This window comes from Engystomops pustulosus, chromosome 4 (assembly GCF_040894005.1).
Source record: "Engystomops pustulosus chromosome 4, aEngPut4.maternal, whole genome shotgun sequence".
NCBI lineage: Eukaryota > Metazoa > Chordata > Amphibia > Anura > Leptodactylidae > Engystomops > Engystomops pustulosus.
In genome coordinates, this window is record NC_092414.1 from 226,676,324 (window position 1) to 226,694,334 (window position 18,011).

The following is an 18,011-nucleotide window of genomic DNA, read 5'->3' on the forward strand; positions in this document are numbered from 1 at the left end:
GGCCAGCTAGAGGGCGAAGGACTGGTGCCCGGCCAGTTAGAGGGCGAAGGACTGCTGCCCGGCAAGAGGAGAGGGCGCCTGCTGTGGGGTTAGTAGTATGGGGGAAAATTGCTTGATGCCCGCTGCCTGAAGGCTCTTTATGGCCCAAACTAAGTGATGAGGAAAGCAGAGCTAGTAAGAACCAGTCTTTATTTTTGCCATTAGGAGCCCTGCTGTCTCGGATAGTGTCCAGTGCCGGACATTACAAGTCATCCAGCGGTCATTTAATATCTCTATCATATCCTCATGGATGATAATTTGCACGTTACAGTCAGAGAGGTAAAGGACAATTCTTCTGTTTTGCAAGTGACTGCACATTGTGAATTTCTTCAGAATACAACCCCTTTCCCTCCCAAGCCCCTTCCTCTTTCCTGTCAAAATAGGTTTTCGAAGGAATTTAGTGGCAAAATACAAACCATAATTCTTCATAATTCCAAAAATGCCAAGTTCCCATTTAGTTAAAATATTTGGCAATAAGCCAATATTTCATATATAATAACCTCAGCTTTCTATGATCCTGTGGTCATCTGCTTTATATCTTCTGCCGAAGTAGAGGAAGAAGAGCACCTGCTGCCTGGTGAGAAGAGAGGGGGGACTGCTGCACGGTGAGACGAAAGGGGGGACTGCTGCCCAGTGAGACGAGAGGGGGGACTGCTGCACGGTGAGAAGAGAGGGGGGAACTGCTGCCTGGTGAGAAGAGAAGGGGGACTGCTGCACGGTGAGACGAGAGGGGGGGGACTGCTGTCCAATGAGACGAAAGGGGGGACTGCTGCCCGGTGAGACGAAAGGGGGTTGCTGCCCGGTGAGAAGAGAGGGGGGACTGCTGCCCGGTGAGAAGAGAGGGGGGACTGCTGCCCGGTGAGAAGAGAGGGGGGACTGCTGCCCGGTGAGAAGAGAAGGGGGACTGCTGCCCGGTGAGAAGAGAGGGGGGACTGCTGCCCGGTGAGAAGAGAGGGGGGACTGCTGCCCGGTGAGAAGAGAGGGGGGACTGCTGCCCGGTGAGAAGAGAGGGGGGACTGCTGCCTGGTGAGAAGAGAGTGGGGGGACTGCAGCCTGGTGAGCTAGCATGTTGGGTTTATTAATGTGGCAATGAGTCCAGTTAAATGTGGTAGCTTCAGTTTTTATCTTATCCAACCACCACCAGCCCTGACCTCCAAGGTAACCTGCTCCAACACTTCAATCCAACTACAGCAATCTATAACTTAATAACTTCATCAATATAGTCAACTACCATCCTTTACCACTTCAGTTGGCCCAATCTACCATCATCTGAGAACTGCAAGTAACCCCAGAAAGTGTTGGACTGGGATTCCTAGCAAATTAGGTTTTCTACTGCTCTATCTATGGCTTCTGTATTAAGTCAGAGCCCAGGCACACTAGAGGATCCTCCGATACTCCAGTGGTATAGTCCGACACTTATTCTAACCTCAATGTACTCACTGTTCTCCAAGTCTGTCAAATGCAGCTAACCTTTCCAACCAACAGCCATCCCAAATGATTGCCAGGAACTGACCCAACCAGTAAACTAAAGCTACGTCACTCCTAATCTTATTAAGTGCAGCCATCATAACCTGCTCACTAAGTTCAATTGGGTTCAACAACCCATTCTGTGTCAGTCACAAACCACCAGTCTTGTTCCTTCCTGGACAGAACTCCACTATGTCCACTACACCAGACTCGTCCCAACTAGTCACCAGACCCGTCCCAACTGGCCACCAGACCCGTCCCAACTGGCCACCAGACCCGTCCCAACTGGCCACCAGACCCGTCCCAACTGGCCACCAGACTCGTCCCAACTGGTCACCAGACTCGTCCCAACTGGTCACCAGACTCGTCCCAACTGGTCACCAGACTCGTCCCAACTAGACAGTTATGGCATGGGCTTAACAACAACAGTATGTTCTTTTTTTCTGGCACAGGACATGGATGACACATTTCATGACTTTCAAGATTTCGAGAACAATGAGCACTTTACTCACAAAAAGTTTGGAAAAGGTAAAAGAAATTGAGGGATAATGAGACATGTGTTAGAGGTGGAAGTAATGTAGACCTCAGCTGATGGAGGACTGGAGACGTGTGGTGTTTATGTAGATGGAGGACTGGAGACAAGTCATGGAGCAGGTAGAATTGTAGATCTTAGCTACTAAAGGATTTGAGACATGTGGTGATGGTGATAGACTTCAGCTGCTGGAGGACTGGAGACGTGTGGTGGTTATGAAGACCTCAGCTGCTGGAGGACTGGAGACGTGGTGGTAGTAGTGTAGACCTCAGCTGATGGAGGACTGGAGACATGTGGTGGTAGTAGTGTAGACCTCAGCTGCTGGAGGATTGGAGACATGTGGTGGTAGTAGTAGTGTAGACCTCAGCTGCTGGAGGACTAGAGACTTGTTGGGGTGGTGGATGTTATGTAGACCTCAGGTGATGGAGGACTGGAGACTTGTGGTGGTGGTGAATGTTATGTAGACCTCAGCTGATGGAGGACTGGAGACTTGTGGTGGTGGTGGATGTTATGTAGACCTCAGCTGAACCTGTTTTTGGCCCGTTTTTAAGCAGTCTGTCAAAAAACGCATACGTTTTTGACCAGTTTTAATAAAGATAATTGGTAAAACCTGTCAAAAACAGATGCGTTTTTTTAACATACTGCTTAAAAACGGGCCAAAACAGGTTCAAAATGCCACGTGTGACCGCAGCCTCAAAGACATGATATGGAACAGGTAGTAGTGTAGACCTCAGCTGCTGGAGGATTGGAGACATGTGGTGGTAGTAGTAGTAGTAGTGTAGACCTCAGCTGCTGGAGGATTGGAGACATGTGGTGGTAGTAGTGTAGACCTCAGCTGCTGGAGGATTGGAGACATGTAGTGGTAGTAGTAGTGTAGACCTCAGCTGCTAGAGGATTGGAGACATGTGGTGGTAGTAGTGTAGACCTCAGCTGCTGGAGGATTGGAGACATGTGGTGGTAGTAGTGTAGACCTCAGCTGCTGGAGGATTGGAGACATGTAGTGGTAGTAGTGTAGACCTCAGCTGCTGGAGGATTGGAGACATGTGGTGGTAGTAGTGTAGACCTCAGCTGCTGGAGGATTGGAGACACGTAGTGGTAGTAGTAGTGTAGACCTCAGCTGCTAGAGGATTGGAGACATGTGGTGGTAGTAGTGTAGACCTCAGCTGCTGGAGGATTGGAGACATGTGGTGGTAGTAGTGTAGACCTCATCTGCTGGAGGATTGGAGACATGTGGTGGTAGTAGTGTAGACCTCAGCTGATGGAGGACTGGAGACGTGTGGTGATAGTAGTGTAGAGCTCAGCTGCCGGAGGATTGGAGACATGTGGTGGTAGTAGTAGTTTAGACCTCAGCTGCCGGAGGATTGGAGACTTGTGGTGGTAGTAGTAGTGTAGACCTCAGCTGCTGGAGGATTGGAGACATGTGGTGGTAGTAGTAGTGTAGACCTCAGCTGCTGGAGGACTAGAGACTTGTTGGGGTGGTGGATGTTATGTATACCTCAGCTGATGGAGGACTGGAGACTTGTGGTGGTGGTGGATGTTATGTAGACCTCAGCTGAACCTGTTTTTGGCCGTTTCTAAGCAGTCTGTCAAAAAACGCATATGTTTTTGACCAGTTTTAATAAAGATAATTGGTAAAACCTGTCAAAAACAGATGCGTTTTTTTAACATTCTGCTTAAAAACGGGCCAAAACAGGTTCAAAGCGCCACAAAGACATGATATGGAACAGGTAGTAGTGTAGACCTCAGCTGCTGGAGGATTGGAGACTTGTGGTGGTAGTAGTAGTGTAGACCTCAGCTGCTGGAGGATTGGAGACATGTGGTGGTAGTAGTAGTGTAGACCTCAGCTGCTGGAGGATTAGAGACATGTGGTGGTAGTAGTAGTGTAGACCTCAGCTGCCGGAGGATTGGAGACTTGTGGTGGTAGTAGTAGTGTAGACCTCAGCTGCCGGAGGATTGGAGACTTGTGGTGGTAGTAGTAGTGTAGACCTCAGCTGCTGGAGGATTGGAGACATGTGTTGGTAGTAGTAGTAGTAGTGTAGACCTCAGCTGCCGGAGGATTGGAGATGTGTGGTGGTAGTAGTAGTGTAGACCTCAGCTGCCGGAGGATTGGAGATGTGTGGTGGTAGTAGTAGTGTAGACCTCAGCTGCCGGAGGATTGGAGACTTGTGGTGGTAGTAGTGTAGACCTCAGCTGCCGGAGGATTGGAGACTTGTGGTGGTAGTAGTAGTGTAGACCTCAGCTGCCGGAGGATTGGAGACTTGTGGTGGTAGTAGTAGTGTAGACCTCAGCTGCCGGAGGATTGGAGACTTGTGGTGGTAGTAGTAGTGTAGACCTCAGCTGCTGGAGGATTGGAGACATGTGTTGGTAGTAGTAGTAGTAGTGTAGACCTCAGCTGCCGGAGGATTGGAGATGTGTGGTGGTAGTAGTAGTGTAGACCTCAGCTGCCGGAGGATTGGAGACGTGTGGTGGTAGTAGTAGTGTAGACCTCAGCTGCCGGAGGATTGGAGACGTGTGGTGGTAGTAGTAGTGTAGACCTCAGCTGCCGGAGGATTGGAGACATGTGGTGGTAGTAGTGTAGACCTCAGCTGCCGGAGGATTGGAGACTTGTGGTGGTAGTAGTGTAGACCTCAGCTGGTGGAGGATTGGAGACGTGTGGTGGTAGTAGTGTAGACCTCAGCTGGTGGAGGATTGGAGACGTGTGGTGGTAGTAGTAGTGTAGACCTCAGCTGCTGGAGGATTGGAGACGTGTGGTGGTAGTAGTGTAGACCTCAGCTGCCGGAGGATTGGAGACGTGTGGTGGTAGTAGTGTAGACCTCAGCTGCCGGAGGATTGGAGACTTGTGGTGGTAGTAGTGTAGACCTCAGCTGCTGGAGGATTGGAGACGTGTGGTGGTAGTAGTAGTGTAGACCTCAGCTGCCGGAGGATTGGAGACGTGTGGTGGTAGTAGTAGTGTAGACCTCAGCTGCCGGAGGATTGGAGACTTGTGGTGGTAGTAGTGTAGACCTCAGCTGCCGGAGGATTGGAGACGTGTGGTGGTAGTAGTGTAGACCTCAGCTGCCGGAGGATTGGAGACTTGTGGTGGTAGTAGTGTAGACCTCAGCTGCTGGAGGATTGGAGACATGTGGTGGTAGTAGTAGTGTAGACCTCAGCTGCTGGAGGACTAGAGACTTGTTGGGGTGGTGGATGTTATGTATACCTCAGCTGATGGAGGACTGGAGACTTGTGGTGGTGGTGGATGTTATGTAGACCTCAGCTGAACCTGTTTTTGGCCGTTTCTAAGCAGTCTGTCAAAAAACGCATATGTTTTTGACCAGTTTTAATAAAGATAAATTGGTAAAACCTGTCAAAAACAGATGCGTTTTTTTAACATTCTGCTTAAAAACGGGCCAAAACAGGTTCAAAGCGCCACAAAGACATGATATGGAACAGGTAGTAGTGTAGACCTCAGCTGCTGGAGGATTGGAGACTTGTGGTGGTAGTAGTAGTGTAGACCTCAGCTGCTGGAGGATTGGAGACATGTGGTGGTAGTAGTAGTGTAGACCTCAGCTGCTGGAGGATTAGAGACATGTGGTGGTAGTAGTAGTGTAGACCTCAGCTGCCGGAGGATTGGAGACTTGTGGTGGTAGTAGTAGTGTAGACCTCAGCTGCCGGAGGATTGGAGACTTGTGGTGGTAGTAGTAGTGTAGACCTCAGCTGCTGGAGGATTGGAGACATGTGTTGGTAGTAGTAGTAGTAGTGTAGACCTCAGCTGCCGGAGGATTGGAGATGTGTGGTGGTAGTAGTAGTGTAGACCTCAGCTGCCGGAGGATTGGAGACGTGTGGTGGTAGTAGTAGTGTAGACCTCAGCTGCCGGAGGATTGGAGACGTGTGGTGGTAGTAGTAGTGTAGACCTCAGCTGCCGGAGGATTGGAGACATGTGGTGGTAGTAGTGTAGACCTCAGCTGCCGGAGGATTGGAGACTTGTGGTGGTAGTAGTGTAGACCTCAGCTGGTGGAGGATTGGAGACGTGTGGTGGTAGTAGTGTAGACCTCAGCTGGTGGAGGATTGGAGACGTGTGGTGGTAGTAGTAGTGTAGACCTCAGCTGCTGGAGGATTGGAGACTTGTGGTGGTAGTAGTGTAGACCTCAGCTGCCGGAGGATTGGAGACGTGTGGTGGTAGTAGTGTAGACCTCAGCTGCCGGAGGATTGGAGACTTGTGGTGGTAGTAGTGTAGACCTCAGCTGCTGGAGGATTGGAGACGTGTGGTGGTAGTAGTAGTGTAGACCTCAGCTGCCGGAGGATTGGAGACGTGTGGTGGTAGTAGTAGTGTAGACCTCAGCTGCCGGAGGATTGGAGACTTGTGGTGGTAGTAGTGTAGACCTCAGCTGCCGGAGGATTGGAGACTTGTGGTGGTAGTAGTGTAGACCTCAGCTGCCGGAGGATTGGAGACTTGTGGTGGTAGTAGTGTAGACCTCAGCTGCTGGAGGATTGGAGACGTGTATGGGACAGACTGGAGCTTCTGGCAGTCATAGCCACTGGTGAGACCTTGACCCCACAGATGTCACCCCGTGTTGTACCCCCATCATGTATTCTGTCTCTTTTACAGCTAAGGTTATGAAGAGATGGATCCAACAACCTTCCCACATCCTCATCTGTGCCCTGTCCGCACTCTGCACCCTCCTCCTTCTCATCATCATCCTTATTGTGATTGTGTCCAGTGAGTATGACAATAGTTTATACAAATATCCTACACCACACACACATACACAAGCAACAACCTACACACTGACAAGCATCACCCTATAGAACATGTTATACAATCACTTATACAACACCTCACACCATATGTATCACCATCAACATTCACTCTACACTACACAATACACAATCACTAATACACCAGAAAAACACACCATTCCCCCCACATGCAAATAACACCAACAACTAGCCATGCCTGTGATTGGCTGGGGGGAGACCGGGTGTCAGGGTGCAGAGCGGAGGGAGTGTAGGTGTCCGGGTGCAGCTCTCTGCACCCCGACACCCGCATACCTTCGGCTCTCTGCACCCCGCTACCAGCACACCCCTGGCTCTCTGCGCCCCACTACCGGCACACCCCCGTCTCTTTGCGCCCCACTACCGGCACACCCTCGGCTCTCAGCACCCCGACACCCGCACACCTTCGGTTCTCTGCACCCCACTACCGGCACACCCCCGGCTCTCTGCGTCCGGTACCGGCACCCACTCGGCTCTCTGCATCCCGCTACCAGCACACCCTCGGCCCTCTGCGCCCTGACTCCCACACACCCTCGGCTCTCTGCACCCCACTACCGGCACACCCCCGGCTCTTTGCGCCCCACTACCGGCACACCCCCGGCTCTCTGCACCCCACTACCAGCACACCCCCGGCTCTCTGCGTCCAGTACCGGCACCCCCTCGGCTCTCTGCACCCCGCTACCAGCACACCCTCGGCCCTCTGCGCCCTGACTCCCACACACCCTCGGCTCTCTGCCCCCCACCACTGGCACACCATCGGGTCTCTGCTCCCTGACACCCTCGGCTGGGGGATAGAGGGTCAGGTTCTGACACTGAGGAGGTGATACAGATGGTCCTTCTCTTACAGACCATGGAGTCACCAGAACCGAGAAGAACATCAATGACAAGTTCCAGAACCTGAGTGCCACGCTACAATCTAATGCGGAGCATCTGTCAGTACGAGGTGAGACATGAGGTAAAGCTGCTCAACCCGGGGGGGAAACCATAACATGTAGGAAAGACCCCAAATATATATATACTGTGTAGTATCTCCTGACCTGGTGTATCCTCCATGTAACTACAGGGGGGGCGTAGGACCTGCACACCTGGTGTATCCTCCATGTAACTACAGGGGGGGGGGTAGGACCTGCACCTGGTGTATCCTCCATGTAACTACAGGGGGGGGATAGGACCTGCACCTGGTGTATCCTCCATGTAACTACAGGGGGGCTTAGGACTTGCACACCTGGTGTATCCTCCATGTAACTACAGGGGGGGCGTAGGACCTGCACACCTGGTGTATCCTCCATGTAACTACAGAGGGGGCGTAGGACCTGCACACCTGGTGTATCCTGTAACTACAGGGGGGGATAGGACCTGCACACCTGGCCCAGCATCCACTATATCACAATCCTGTGACCTTCATTCCAGGGGACGAGATGCAGAATATCGATAAATCCCTGAAGAGGATCATCTCCGAAATCATAAGAGGTAAGAGGATTGTATTACATGTGTGATATTACAGGGGTGGGGGGTGTAATACATGTGCAACACCCCAGCCAACGTATAGGCAGAGGGGTATTGCGAATGAGGCCCTCCATCTGTATCTCCTCAGCGGGAGAGCCTGCACAACTCGTCTCAGGAAGAATACAGTCATTGTTGGGCACCAGCCGTCACCTACTTCCAGGCTGGTGAATCTACTCCTGAGGATCACTCTCCAAGACCACTCTAGTAATCCGGAATCTGAGAAATTCCGGCATCTGTAACAAGATTGTTTAGCCCGTTGCCTGCAGTTGTTCTAATAAAGAACCGTGAGTTATTTTGCACCACGTTGCCTCTGTCTAATCCCTGGATCTGTCACCACCACGGGCTCCTCATCCATTACCCTGGGACATATATTACAGACAGTCAGGGGTTGCCCCAGCCTGCCAAAACCTTCACTGGCGGGAAATCCAGGTGACTCACCAAGTTCCACCCATGCACGAATGGCACGAACCCTGCCTACTGTGGCGCAGCAGAAAATAAAACTCACCACAGCCTTTGGCGGGAAAGACTTTGACTCCACCCTTTGGCACAAAGCTGACTTCCTGCCACACCTCATCACCAGGGCAGAACTTCTGTGGACTTTGAGCAGAGATGTCAGCGGTCAGCGGATGTTGGGTCCTCTACCCCCTGCTGAGGAACCTGAGTTCCTGGAAGCCCTGGAGATGGCGATAGTGGTCTCCGCCCAGCCGGTCCAAAGACCCTCCACGGGACAACTGCTGCACCGAGGCCTGACCCGGGTCTCCGTCCTGCGGAAATACCTCCAATCAGTGACGGAGCGCCATGGACTACCCGGGCGGTATCTGCTGCTTCTCTGGGCCACGATGCTGGTACCTCGGGCCTACGTGGAGGTGTCACATGGGGGGCCCTGATTCCTGCTTCTGAGCCAGTGCCTGGGCCTACTGCAGCTGCCAACAACCTCACCGCTCCTGCTGTTGCTGTCTACCCTCCATCCATCCTGCCATCCATGGGCCAGGATTGGTTCAAGAAAATACCCCAGCGGCCTCTCCGGTGGCAAGTGTGGGGGGTTCTCACAGGTCTTCCGTGGCAGATGAAGCAGCTGAGGAGGGAGGAGAACCCAAAGTTCCAGCAAGGGACGACCCTCCAACAACTCCGTACCAATGGGGTGATGACCCGACCCCAGAATAGTTGGAGGCTGGAAGGGCGCTAGGCCAAGCACCTATCTACTTGTTTCTGGATTCATCATTGATGCTGGGTCCTATGGATCCACCGGCTGGAGCAGCTGACACCCCGGCGAACAGCATCCTTCCCCCGGAATATCAGGAGGATGCCGAGGAGCATGCAGTCCCTGAAGCTGCCAACGGGTGTCTCTAGCCGGCTGTTTGTTCTTTGTCCCAGGATCTTGCTTGGCTCCCGGATCCTGTTTCAGACTCTGATACAGAGTAACCCCTGATGGGCAGTAGCCCCTAACAGGTATTTTCTCTCTGTGCCCTCATACCCTCTGAGCCAGAGACTATCCCGAGACTCTTCCCCTATTTATTTATTGTCCAGTGAAGAGACTTTCCTTGAACTGTAATCCATTTACATGTGCTATGTTAGCACCAACCTCTGGTGAAGCAGAGTCACCAACATCTTCAAAGGACTCGGTCCCTCCACTGAAGAGGAGACCCTTTGTTTTGCACTTTTTCCCCACATCAAGGGCTGCGCCCAGAACATGGACTCTTTCCACTGGAGCCTTCTCAGAGACTCGGCCATACACAACAAGGGAAAACTTGCCATTTCAATGTTTTGCACTTAATGCCTTTCCTTTTCAATGACGGACATTATGGGGCAAATTTACTTACCCATCCTGTTGATGACGCCGATCCGGAATGTCCGACGAGGATTCGGAGCTGCCTCGATTCACTAAGAGTGCGTCCAATTTCCTGCATGTGTTGCTTCCCCCGCTGAGGTCCGCCGGATTTCAACTTCTTCTTCCCGTTGGATGTGAGTGCTGATCTTGCGACACAATTTGCTTTTTAAATTCTGCGGTTTGTCCCAATCGCCAATGCGCCACAATCCGATCAAGTGCGGCAAAAACCCGGGGAAATTCAGCGTAAAATGGAAAAAAAATTGCGACACCCGACGAAAATGCGGTGTTCAGACCCTTGGTAAATGTGCCCCTATCTTTGCCATTTATGCCTTTTCTTTCCAGGAAAATGGACATTGTGCATTTTGTTTTCATGCTACCCTGAGTAGTCATAACGTTTGTAACGTTCAAGTCACCTTCCCAATGCCACTGCCTGTAAACTAAAAAGTCAATTAACTAACTAATAAGCCTGACTGATGGAATGTTTTATACTACCTTTATCTCAAAAATCTTTTTCAATAAAGAAAGTTTTAAAACAAAACAAAACGAGTCACCTTCCCATTGGGCGGCTTCAGCCAATGTGCTTTTCGTATGTTTTGCACAACTGTCAACATAGTATTTCCAGTCAGTTTGTAGTTGACATCTTTTCAGGCTTTGCAGGACTGTAGTGAGACTGTGTTGGACCGTCCTTTATATGTAAATCCTGACCGAAGGATTACACCTCAAACCTAAGCTTCGTATGGTATGGTTTCTGTAAACCGCGGGTCTTTAGGGGACCAGGTTGTTCACCTAGAAACACCTAGATGTCATATTGAGGGGTAAGACCGTCAGACGGCAGGTAAATTGTATTGTATGCACTACATATACTGTTACGTGTATTATGTTGTCGCCAAGGAAGAAGAGTTTGGGAACAAATTGTCAGGCCTTGGTGCAAGTGGAGTGGATTACAGGACATGACACCACACCTTTCCCTCATCATACAGTTGGTTTAAGGGCGTTAGCTACCAACTGTCACATATTCAATGTATTTTGTGTACTCACATAGCCAGCACTTCACAGCAGGTGCAACTTTGCCATCCACACCCCTATCTGCTCCTATGTACCTGGACCCTCTGGAGGCCACCTGCTGCTGGCCAGAGATGGTTATCTTTCACCCATCTGGTCCATAGTCGAGCCGAGATCCGCTCTTTCAACTGCCCGGGGGTATGCAACACCCCTGCCAACGTATAGGTAGAGGGGTATTGCGAATGAGGCCCTCCATCTGTATCTCCCCAGCGGGTGAGCGTGCACAACTCACCTCAGGAAGAATACAGTCATTGTTGGGCACCGGCAGCTGTAGACACTGCCTGTACAGGCAAGGGTTAAGATATGTGTGATATGACAACCAATGATATTCCTTTATGTGAACTGGAGTGTGATTGGAGAGTTGTCCACCACCTGACCAGGTTGTAATAAAACCCTTATTCAGAGAGGAGCAAAGGGAGAGAGCAGCTCCTTGGCCCCAGCTCTCCCAGAGAGCACAGATCTGTCAGTGACCAGAGAGACAGTGTGACGCACACCTTCAGTGCTACACATATCTGGACACAGCTACATGCCAGCCTGCCCCTACTACCTGGCTGGTGAATCTACTCTCCATGACCACTCCAGTAATCCGGAATCTCCAACAATCCAACAAGACCGTTTGGCCCGTTGCCTGAAGTTGTTCTAATAAAGAACCGTGAATTATTTTGCACAACGTTGCCTTCGTATGTTCCCTGGATACAGCTGTTACAACCACGGGTTTCCCCATCCATTACCCAGGGGCTCATATTACAGACACCAAAGGTGCTGCCCCAGGGAGGACCAGTACATCAGCCTCTCCCTCCATATTTCTTACACACACCACCTGCTGGAGAGCTGCCAGGCTGTAGGACAGCCCTCCGGTCCCCATACCAAGCACCGTGACATCAGCGTGCCTAGACCGCAACCACTCAGGTATTCTGGGACCCGGCTGCCTCCAGGCCCCACGAAAAGGCTAGGCCCCAGTAGCGGATGTTGCACATGTGTGATACTACATGGGGGGAGGGGGGTATTACATGTGTGATATTACATGGGGGAGGGGGTGTATTACATGTGTGATATTACATGGGGGAGGGGTTGTATTACATGTGTGATATTACATGGGGGAGGGGGTGTATTACATGTGTGATATTACATGGGGGAGGGGGTGTATTACATGTGTGATATTACATGGTGGAGGTGGATATATTACATGTGTGATATTACATGGGGGGAGGGGGTGTATTACATGTGTGATATTACATGGGGGGAGGGGTGTATTACATGTGTGAAATTACATGGGGGAGGGGGGTGTATTACATGTGTGATATTACATGGGGGGAGGGGTGTATTACATGTGTGATATTACATGGGGGGAGGGGTGTATTACATGTGTGATATTACATGGGGGGAGGAGGTGTATTACATGTGTGATATTACATGGAGGATGGGGTGTATTACATGTGTGATATTACATGGGGGAGGGGTTGTATTACATGTGTGATATTACATGGGGGAGGGGGTGTATTACATGTGTGATATTACATGGGGGAGGGGGTGTATTACATGTGTGATATTACATGGGGGGAGGGGGTGTATTACATGTGTGATACTACATGGTGGAGGGGGATGTATTACATGTGTGATATTACATGGGGGAGGGGGTGTATTACTTGTGTGATATTACATGGGGGAGGGGGTGTATTACATGTGTGATATTACATGGGGGAGGGGGGTGTATTACATGTGTGATATTACATGGGGGAGGGGTGTATTATAGGTGTGATATTACATGGGGGAGGGGTGTATTACATGTGTGATATTACATGGGGGGAGGGGTGTATTACATGTGTGATATTACATGGGGGAGGGGGTGTATTACATGTGTGATATTACATTGGGGGAGGGCTGTATTACATGTGTGATATTACATGGGGGGAGGGGGGTGTATTACATGTGTGATATTACATGGGGGAGGGGGTGTATTACATGTGTAATATTACATGGGGGAGGGGTGTATTACATGTGTGATATTACATGGGGGGAGGGGGGTGTATTACATGTGTGATATTACATGGGGGGAGGGGTGTATTACATGTGTGATATTACATGGGGGAGGGGTGTATTACATGTGTGATATTACATGGGGGGGGGGAATGTATTACATGTGTGATATTACATGGGGGAGGGGTGTATTACAGGTGTGATATTACATGGGGGGAGGGGTGTATTACATGTGTGATATTACATGGGGGGAGGGGGGTGTATTACATGTGTGATATTACATGGGGGAGGGGTGTATTACAGGTGTGATATTACATGGGGGGAGGGGTGTATTACATGTGTGATATTACATGGGGGGAGGGGGGTGTATTACATGTGTGATATTACATGGGGGGAGGGGGGTGTATTACATGTGTGATATTACATGGGGGAGGGGGTGTATTATGTGTGATATTACATGGGGGGAGGGGGTGTATTACATGTGTGATATTACATGGGCAGGGGGGTGTATTACATGTGTGATATTACATGGGGGAGGGAATGTATTACATGTGTGATATTACATGGGGGAGGGGTGTATTACAGGTGTGATATTACATGGGGGGAGGGGTGTATTACATGTGTGATATTACATGGGCAGGGGGGTGTATTACATGTGTGATATTACATGGGGGAGGGAATGTATTACATGTGTGATATTACATGGGGGAGGGGTGTATTACAGGTGTGATATTACATGGGGGAGGGGTGTATTACATGTGTGATATTACATGGGGGAGGGGTGTATTACAGGTGTGATATTACATGGGGGAGGGGGTGTATTACATGTGTGATATTACATGGGCAGGGGGGTGTATTACATGTGTGATATTACATGGGGGAGGGAATGTATTACATGTGTGATATTACATGGGGGAGGGGTGTATTACAGGTGTGATATTACATGGGGGGAGGGGTGTATTACATGTGTGATATTACATGGGGGGAGGGGTGTATTACAGGTGTGATATTACATGGGGGGAGGGGTGTATAACAGGTGTGATATTACATGGGGGGAGGGGTGTATTACATGTGTGATATTACATGGGGGGAGGGGGTGTATTACATGTGTGATATTACATGGGGGGAGGGGGGTGTATTACATGTGTGATATTACATGGGGGAGGGGTGTATTATGTGTGATATTACATGGGGGAGGGGGTGTATTACATGTGTGATATTACATGGGGGGAGGGGTGTATTACATGTGTGATATTACATGGGGGGAGGGGGGTGTATTACATGTGTGATATTACATGGGGGAAGGGGGGTGTATTACATGTGTGATATTACATGGGGGAGGGGTGTATTATGTGTGATATTACATGGGGGAGGGGGTGTATTACATGTGTGATATTACATGGGGGGAGGGGGTGTATTACATGTGTGATATTACATGGGGGAGGGGGTGTATTACATGTGTGATATTACATGGGGGAGGGGGTGTATTACATGTGTGATATTACATGGGGGAGGGGGTGTATTACATGTGTGATATTACATGGGGGAGGGGGTGTATTACATGTGTGATATTACATGGGGGGAGGGGGTGTATTACATGTGTGATATTACATGGGGAGAGGGGGTGTATTACATGTGTGATATTACATGGGGGGAGGGGGTGTATTACATGTGTGATATTACATGGGGGGAGGGGGTGTATTACATGTGTGATATTACATGGGGGAGGGGGTGTATTACATGTGTGATATTACATGGGGGGAGGGGGTGTATTACATGTGTGATATTACATGGGGGGAGGGGGTGTATTACATGTCTGATATTACATGGGGGAGGGGGTGTATTACATGTGTGATATTACATGGGCAGGGGGGTGTATTACATGTGTGATATTACATGGGCAGGGGGTGTATTACATGTGTGATATTACATGGGGGGAGGGGGGTGTATTACATGTGTGATATTACATGGGGGAGGGGTGTATTACATGTGTGATATTACATGGGGGGAGGGGGGTGTATTACATGTGTGATATTACATGGGGGAGGGGGTGTATTACATGTGTGATATTACATGGGGGAGGGAGTGTATTACATGTGTGATATTACATGGGGGGAGGGGGGTGTATTACATGTGTGATATTACATGGGGGAGGGGTGTATTATGTGTGATATTACATGGGGGAGGGGGTGTATTACATGTGTGATATTACATGGGGGGAGGGGTGTATTACATGTGTGATATTACATGGGGGGAGGGGGGTGTATTACATGTGTGATATTACATGGGGGGAGGGGGGTGTATTACATGTGTGATATTACATGGGGGAGGGGTGTATTACATGTGTGATATTACATGGGGGAGGGGGTGTATTACATGTGTGATATTACATGGGGGAGGGGGTGTATTACATGTGTGATATTACATGGGGGAGGGAGTGTATTACATGTGTGATATTACATGGGGGGAGGGGGGTGTATTACATGTGTGATATTACATGGGGGAGGGGTGTATTATGTGTGATATTACATGGGGGAGGGGGTGTATTACATGTGTGATATTACATGGGGGGAGGGGTGTATTACATGTGTGATATTACATGGGGGGAGGGGGGTGTATTACATGTGTGATATTACATGGGGGGAGGGGGGTGTATTACATGTGTGATATTACATGGGGGAGGGGTGTATTACATGTGTGATATTACATGGGGGAGGGGGTGTATTACATGTGTGATATTACATGGGGGAGGAGGTGTATTACATGTGTGATATTACATGAGCAGGGGGGTGTATTACATGTGTGATATTACATGGGGGGAGGGGTGTATTACATGTGTGATATTACATGGGGGGAGGGGGGTGTATTACATGTGTGATATTACATGGGGGAGGGGGTGTATTACATGTGTGATATTACATGGGGGAGGGAGTGTATTACATGTGTGATAATACATGGGGAGGGGGTGTATTACATGTGTGATATTACATGGGGGGAGGGGGGTGTATTACATGTGTGATATTACATGGGGGAGGGGTGTATTACATGTGTGATATTACATGGGGGATGGGGTGTATTACATGTGTGATATTACATGGGGGAGGGGTGTATTACATGTGTGATATTACATGGGGAGGGGGGTGTATTACATGTGTGATATTACATGGGGGTAGGGGGGTGTATTACATGTGTGATATTACATGGGGGAGGGGTGTATTACATGTGTGATATTACATGGGGGAGGGGGTGTATTACATGTGTGATATTACATGGGGGAGGGGTGTATTATGTGTGATATTACATGGGGGAGGGGTGTATTACATGTGTGATATTACATGGGGGGAGGGGGTGTATTACATGTGTGTTATTACATGGGGGGGGGGTGTATTACATGTGTGATATTACATGGGGAGGGGGGTGTATTACATGTGTGATATTACATGGGGGAGGGGTGTATTATGTGTAATATTACATGGGAGAGGGGTGTATTACATGTGTAATATTACATGGGAGAGGGGTGTATTACATGTGTGATATTACATGGGGGGAGGGGGTGTATTACATGTGTGATATTACATGGGGGAGGGGGTGTATTACATGTGTGATATTACATGGGCAGGGGGGTGTATTACATGTGTGATATTACATGGGGAGGGGGGTGTATTACATGTGTGATATTACATGGGGGGAGGGGGTGTATTACATGTGTGATATTACATGGGGGGAGGGGTGTATTACATGTGTGATATTACATGGGGGGAGGGGGTGTATTACATGTGTGATATTACATGGGGGAGGGGGTGTATTACATGTGTGATATTACATGGGGAGGGGGTGTATTACATGTGTGATATTACATGGGGAGGGGGTGTATTACATGTGTGATATTACATGGGGGAGGGGGGTGTATTACATGTGTGATATTACATGGGGGAGGGGGTGTATTACATGTGTGATATTACATGGGGGGAGGGGTGTATTACATGTGTGATATTACATGGGGGAGGGGGGTGTATTACATGTGTGATATTACATGGGGGAGGGGGTGTATTACATGTGTGATATTACATGGGCAGGGGGGTGTATTACATGTGTGATATTACATGGGGAGGGGGGTGTATTACATGTGTGATATTACATGGGGGGAGGGGGTGTATTACATGTGTGATATTACATGGGGGGAGGGGTGTATTACATGTGTGATATTACATGGGGGGAGGGGTGTATTACATGTGTGATATTACATGGAGGGAGGGGTGTATTACATGTGTGATATTACATGGGGGGAGGGGTGTATTACATGTGTGATATTACATGGGGGAGGGGGTGTATTACATGTGTGATATTACATGGGGGAGGGGGTGTATTACATGTGTGATATTACATGGGGGAGGGGGGTGTATTACATGTGTGATATTACATGGGGAGAGGGGTGTATTACATGTGTGATATTACATGGGGGGAGGAGGTGTATTACATGTGTGATATTACATGGGGGAGGGGTGTATTACATGTGTGATATTACATGGGGGAGGGGTGTATTACATGTGTGATATTACATGGGGGGAGGGGGTGTATTACATGTGTGATATTACATTGGGGGAGGGGTGTATTACATGTGTGATATTACATGGGGGGAGGGGGTGTATTACATGTGTGATATTACATGGGGGGAGGGGGTGTATTACATGTGTGATATTACATGGGGGAGGGGGTGTATTACATGTGTGATATTACATGGGGGAGGGGGTGTATTACATGTTTGATATTACATGGGGGAGGGGGTGTATTACATGTGTGATATTACATGGGGGAGGGGGTGTATTACATGTGTGATATTACATGGGG

The 18,011-nt window shown here is 49.4% G+C and overlaps 1 protein-coding gene across 1 annotated transcript in view; it reads left to right on the top strand.

Annotated features, from left to right (window-relative positions):
* Window positions 1–682: 682 nt before the first annotated feature.
* LOC140128407 (asialoglycoprotein receptor 1-like) overlaps window positions 683–18,011 on the top strand; it is a 40,511-nt gene continuing 23,182 nt past the window's right edge. Inside the window, exons 1-5 of the mRNA XM_072150109.1 lie at window positions 683–700; window positions 1,959–2,034; window positions 6,624–6,734; window positions 7,638–7,733; window positions 8,201–8,260. Of these exons, the coding sequence (XP_072006210.1) occupies window positions 1,962–2,034; window positions 6,624–6,734; window positions 7,638–7,733; window positions 8,201–8,260 (340 nt within the window). The 5' untranslated portion in view covers window positions 683–700; window positions 1,959–1,961. The remainder of the gene's footprint in view (window positions 701–1,958; window positions 2,035–6,623; window positions 6,735–7,637; window positions 7,734–8,200; window positions 8,261–18,011) is intronic.